Source organism: Balaenoptera musculus, chromosome 1, assembly GCF_009873245.2.
Source record: "Balaenoptera musculus isolate JJ_BM4_2016_0621 chromosome 1, mBalMus1.pri.v3, whole genome shotgun sequence".
Classification (NCBI taxonomy): domain Eukaryota; kingdom Metazoa; phylum Chordata; class Mammalia; order Artiodactyla; family Balaenopteridae; genus Balaenoptera; species Balaenoptera musculus.
The window spans coordinates 180,159,797-180,165,796 of record NC_045785.1 but is presented as its reverse complement, the minus strand read 5'-3'; the positions used below and the strand labels follow the sequence as shown (position 1 = coordinate 180,165,796).

At 44.8% G+C, this 6,000-nt stretch overlaps 1 protein-coding gene across 1 annotated transcript in view; it reads right to left on the bottom strand.

Moving 5' to 3' along the window:
- Positions 1-674: 674 nt before the first annotated feature.
- CRB1 (crumbs cell polarity complex component 1) overlaps positions 675-6,000 on the bottom strand; it is a 276,850-nt gene continuing 271,524 nt past the window's right edge. The window contains exon 13 of the mRNA XM_036835111.1: positions 675-1,422. Within this exon, the coding sequence (XP_036691006.1) occupies positions 1,207-1,422 (216 nt within the window). The 3' untranslated portion in view covers positions 675-1,206. The remainder of the gene's footprint in view (positions 1,423-6,000) is intronic.

Below are 6,000 nucleotides of genomic sequence, written 5' to 3'. Positions count from 1 at the left end.
GAGGAGCATGGTTTGCTCTAGAACATATAAAAAAATTCATGTTATTAATTTTTTGAGCATATATCCAAAATATATCGGGTTGGCCAAAAAGTTCGTTCGGGTTTTTCCGTAAGATGGTACAGAAAAATCCGACCGAACTTTTTGGCCAAGCCAATATATGCATACATTTAAATTTTTTATTTATATACTACTTTAATAGCATGCTATATGCATTTCAAAACACATATAAAAATCTAATTAAATCTTTGGAGGAAAAAATACATAAATAGAAGGCCCAGTATTTTCCCTCCAAACCACATAGTCTTACACACATGCTCCTTGAGGTGCGTGCACTGTACTTTGGGGTTCTTACCTTTAGACAAGGTCACTGTCTGACTCTGACTTATCAAAAAGCAGTTGGAAGGAAAGAGCTTGGTCTTTCAGGTTTGAGAATACGAGGTTTCCTTTTATTCTGTTTTCTGCCTCGGAAAGTGTTTCAACCTTAAGCAACACCTTACAAAGGGCAAGGACTTTAAACGTAGCGCTTGAGGTGATTTAGTTAAAACGTTCTTCAAATGCTCCTAGAGGTTACTTTTGTCACATGTAGTGTCACAAAATGCAAAAAAAAAAAAAAAAAAAAAATACTCAGAAAGAGGAACAACAACATTTCAATTTTTATTTGTGGATGGTGAGTTGCTTTTTAACCATAGGTCTTTCCCAAAACTTTCTCGAATCCATGACTGAAGGACAAAAAATGTGCATCTCCTCATAGGTACAAACTAAAACCTTTCGCCACATGACAGGAAGAGTGAGAGATGTGTCTTTTTTTTTTTTTTTTTTTTTTTTTTTTTTGTGAAAAAAATGCAGTTGCCAGATGATGGGAAAACTAAAAACGTGTTCCCAAGTTGCAAAGAGTACAGAGTGTAAATGTCAGGCACTGGAGCTTTTCCCAGAATTCACATCCTCAGGAAGGTATTTTTGCTAATTATGAGGCTGAAATTATTGGCACAAGAAACACTGTTCCGTGATTGGCTAACATAATACAATAAAACGGTGGTGTCAAGTTGAACCACTATGAACATCCGTACGGTGGTCAAAGGAGTCCTTCCCACAGTTTCAGTGTGGTCCCAGTTGTAACTTGATGTCTCCAGGTTTGTCAGAAAAACACTCAGGTACAAGTGTCCCATTCGCAGTGTGTGGATCTCTTCCTCTAGAGACAGGATGGTCCTAAATCAGCCTTTCCATTGCAGGGGGAGATGTCATGCTCCACATCTCCACGCGAGAGCCATCCTTTTCCTGACGGCTCGGGCTGTAGGACCCCTGAGTTGCTCTCTTGTTGGCGGCAACGACGGAGGCCACCACTGCCAGGAAGAGGATCAACAACAAGGCTAACGTCACTGAACCGATGGCAGCGAAGACGCCTGAGAGCAAGTCGTCTGCCAACTGCAAGGATAGAAATAATTGTGATGTGAGTTACAGAGCAAAGGAGAACGTCCAGGTCAAGGAACTACCCTGGAATGGAAACCAAGCAGAGCGCAGGTGCCACTCAGTGCTGGAGAAAGATCAAGGTGTGGAAGGAATGTCAGGTGTCCTTATTCCCAGATCATGAGAATGTGACTGTCTCTAGAGTCCAAGGTCTAGAGGCAGGAGACATCTACTGTATCTACTCTGTGTCTTAATTTCAGTGACTGGCATCATTTGTGTGACATCAAGGCCAAAGGATGAACCCACACGTTTATTTGTAAAATAGTTCTGCATCTATAGAGATATATGGCTCACAGTCTTTTGACTCCCTTGCAAAAAGTTCTGATTTTGCACTGAAAAAAAATGGTTGTTTTACAGCCTTTCTTGGGAAAGAAAGCAAATTAAATTAGTTGGGTCTCATGGGAAAGATCTCGAGACATAGGCTGGGCTGCAATGCGCTGGTTTCCACAGTCATCACTTTGACTTGGATTCGATGTGACAATTGAATGGTTGTGAAAACACACGTGCGCCACGTGGAACCAAACCTGGGAACAGAAAACTGCAGGCAGAGCCCTGCACGGAGGAGCTGGGTCCTGGACTCTCAGGGGTGTGCCTCGGACAGAGTGGTTTGTCTAATGTTGATTCCAATGTGTTTGCCAAGCACTTTTTAGCAATGGGTAAAACGAAACTGATTTAGTTGCACAGAAACATTAAAGACAGGACACAGTTGCTATTTGAATTTTTAATAGGTTTTCAAAGAAATATTTCTGTCAGGGTAAGTAAAAGCAGAAGTAAACTAGTTTACCTTCTCATTTAGCTTTCTCTAGGACCCACTCCCTGTTATCTAACCAAGCTACTGTTATAAATGTAATCTTTGTTAGTTTAACATCCTAGGGAATTTTAAACACCTTTGTTTTCCTTTGCGTTTTTTATTTTGCTGTTGTTGTTCACTGTGCTTTGATTTAGACATTATATAATTAATATAATCCTTTAACACTGTATCTCTTCATAATATTGTCTTGGGTGTACTCACTATGAGCCTTGTTTGAATGTGCTTCATTAGTTTCCTCACTCACTCAACAATGCTTATTGACTATCTGCTATAAACATTGAACTGAGCTAGGAGATAAAAATAGAAGGCAAGTCAAAGGCTGAAATCTGGAGCTCAGACACGCACGCACATATACACAGATATTCATACATTGTAAACACGTTATGATAATGTCATAAATGAACTGCATAGGGGTGTAGGTAGAGTAATATTGGAATGTGGCATGTGATTACCTTTTGAAGGATAAATGAACATTCAAATAGTTCGAGCAGGAAATTCTACTTGGATGAAACAATTTGAAATCAAAAGGGCAAGAGTATATAAAAGTCCTTAGAGTTTGGGGAAACAGTAGGAAATCCGGCATGACCAAATGTATTGTCCATAAATGTGTACGTTTGAGTGGGAAAAGGATTTAAAAAGTTGGTGAGAGATAGAACTATAAGGTAGGTGAATCTGGACAAGAAATTTGAAAGCCATACTAAAATTTGGACTTGGTCCTGAGGTCAGTGGGAGCCAGTGAAGGTGTTTAAGTGAGAGCATGATATGATCAAGTCTGTGTTTCATTAAAACTTGGCTCTGGTAACAGGGTGGAGGGTGGGTGGAAGTGAAGTTGGGGCTGGAGGTGGAGGAAATAGGAGTTTATTGTATTAGTCGTGGTGAGATGACCTCGGTCTAAGTTTGCCAGTGGAGTGAGACTTGAAGAGGAAAAGGTGGAGAGAGACTTGGGAGGCGGAGTCACTCCACGGCAGACTGTGCGAGCAAGGCTGGGGAGGAGCGGAGGGAAGACAAGGATGGTCACCACAGGAGGTGACCCTGTTGGCTGGGGTCTCATTAACTGGGATAAGATACACAGGAGCAGAAACAGGCGTGCACGGGAAGACTGTCCTTAGGCTGGGAAAAGCTAGCGTCAGGTTCCTGGGCAACATTCAGGTGTGTGCTGCTACTCTCCACATTATTGTCTAAAATTCTGGGTCACAGCAACTTTTCCAGTTATTGGAGAAAAGCATATAGAGTTTCACAGAATTCAGTCGTTCTTGAGAAAAATTGTTTACCTCAACTAGAGGGCAGGTTCTCCGGCCACACTGTGTGGCAATGACATCCTTTATCTGTAGGGATAACTGTGGGCTGGGACAGATGAATACAGCCATAGACCTGGCCTTGAAAGCTCAAGAGTCTGGGTCTCAGCAGGACAGATGGACCCCTTGGTGTTATCTGGGGACCTCTAGATTGTGTAACCCTCTTGTTCCTAGATGCTGAATTCTCCTTAATCTGTCCAGTAAACTGTGTCATCTTTGGGAGTCAATGGTTGTTCTGCTGGGTGGGTGAGTTGGGAGGGTCCACACCCAGACAGAGAGGAGACGAATCACTTGGTTTGTCTCTGTTTTCTAAACTTCTCTGGCGTCTTCTCATTTGGGCTGAGAATGATTGCACGGGGAAAGCTAATGCCGCCCAGACCCTCGCACCTGCTGCCCTGCAGCTGGAGAGGGAGGGGACATAGCAGGTGTAGGCGCTGAGTTCTCGTTGGGACCGCAGTTCTGGCAGAACCAGAGGACTGATCCGCTTCACTTATCTCGGGACCTGCGGGAAACCAAGGCTCTTGTCTGTAGAGGCTCCACTGCTCTCAGCAATGTGGAGAGAATGGAAGGGCCAGCTCCAGACCCGAGAGAAACCCCCTGCCTCCACCGGCTGTGCGCTGAGCGACGGGCCTCAGCCAGTCCCTGCAAGACCCTGGGTTTGATCACCTGTAACACCAGGTCCCAGCATCTACTCCCAGGGATGGGAGTCAGGAGACACAACAGATGCAAAAGCCGAAGAGAATGTCCCAGAGTAAGTTCTCAGCACAGGAGAATGTGAGCAGCCCTGAAGATGTGATGCATCACCTCGCTGATTTCATTTAATTCTGAAAGATGAGCTAGAACTCCCTCAATGCCTCGGGATACGACCCGGGAGCCAACCTACAAACCTAACACGGCAATTCCGAGCTTCAGATAAAGTTTTGGATGAAATGGCTGCCCTAGCGATATCAGATAGGGCGCGTCACTCAGCTTTGGTGGGGAGCCGAGGGAGTCGGAGTTTGAAATCGCCTCTGGAGGGTCCTTTGCTTTTGAATTCCCCTGGCTGAAAGGCCTTTTTTGCTCTGCTATTCTTCAACTGGGCTTAAAATACACAGCCCTGGAATGGATCCTTTGATAACTGAAACTGCTGGGACACAGGAACTGACAAGGCCGCCAGGTGTGGACCGTCCTGAAAAACAGCGTGAGTTTAAGGCCAGGCCTGTTTGGATGGGTTGTGCTGCTAATGTTGCATTTTTGAATAACCTTTTTCAGAAAAGATAGACCCCAAATTCATGAAAACTTCATGTAAAATTACTTTTCAGGTGGCTTATGCTGCAATCTGTATTGTTAACATCCTGTTTAAATGTACATTTTATACGTGATCACATGAAACTGTGGTGACTTTGAACTCCCCATCTGCAGAATAAAATAAATAGGTGCTTCATTTTTTTTCCTCCATGGAAGATTCATTCTGAAACATTGACTGGTTGTGGCCAAATGTGACCCAAGGCAAGGATGCACGCTGGCATTCTCAGGGGAAACTGCCAAAACTTATTTTGAACCTTCTGACCTGAGCCTAGGCTAGAACACGCTGGAAATACACATTCGCTTTTTTTCCTTAAACTCCAGAAGAGGAATTCTATACTGTGATTCCTCTGAGGGGAGACTGGAAACAAAATGCACTTGCGAAACAGACGGAAATGGGTTTGAATCCAGTTTTGCCACTGGTGTCCTACACTTATCTCTGCCGTTTGCCCACCTGTAAAGCGGCGGTGACAGTTCTGTGTCCTAGGCTTGCTCTGAGACGTGGAGCTTCCAGGTGTGCGGAGCTTCTCTGAGGGGCAGGCTCAGAAGGGAAGTCAGTCCTTGCGGTCACTCCTGTTCGGCACTCTTCAGAGTGATGACCCTTCCCCGGCTGATTTCCCCGGTCCTGCTTGGGCGTCAGGACACCCACCAGATGCCACCCACTCTGGCAACAAGTCGGGACTCAGAGCCCAGGCTGGGAGCCTAGAGGGGCAGCCGCTGACCTGGAGCTGGCAGGGGCCTGGGCCATCTGGCCGTCAGGGCCCACAGCCCCTCGCTAGCTGACTGCTGGTCAGTTCATCTGATTTTGAAAGCACAGAACGAGCTGGCTTGTCTGGAAAGGAAAAGTAATGAGACTCTCTCTGTCCTCAGCACCAGGATCCGCCTGTCATAATATTTAGGGCCAATTTGGAAAAATGTGAAAACAATAAACACATTGGAAGGAGCCTGGAAAAACAGGATACCTTGGGAAACTTGACCTCCTATTTCCAGGTGAAAGGAGGTGAAGACATTAAAGCTTTGACTTGAAGTGAGGAAATTCTAGGACTGAGGCCGTGGTTTCCCCCTTAGGGGCATATTTTTCTCACGTCGGATTTTGTAAAATCAGCGGAAGTACGTTTGTAGTTGAAAAAAGCAGAAATGTTGGGA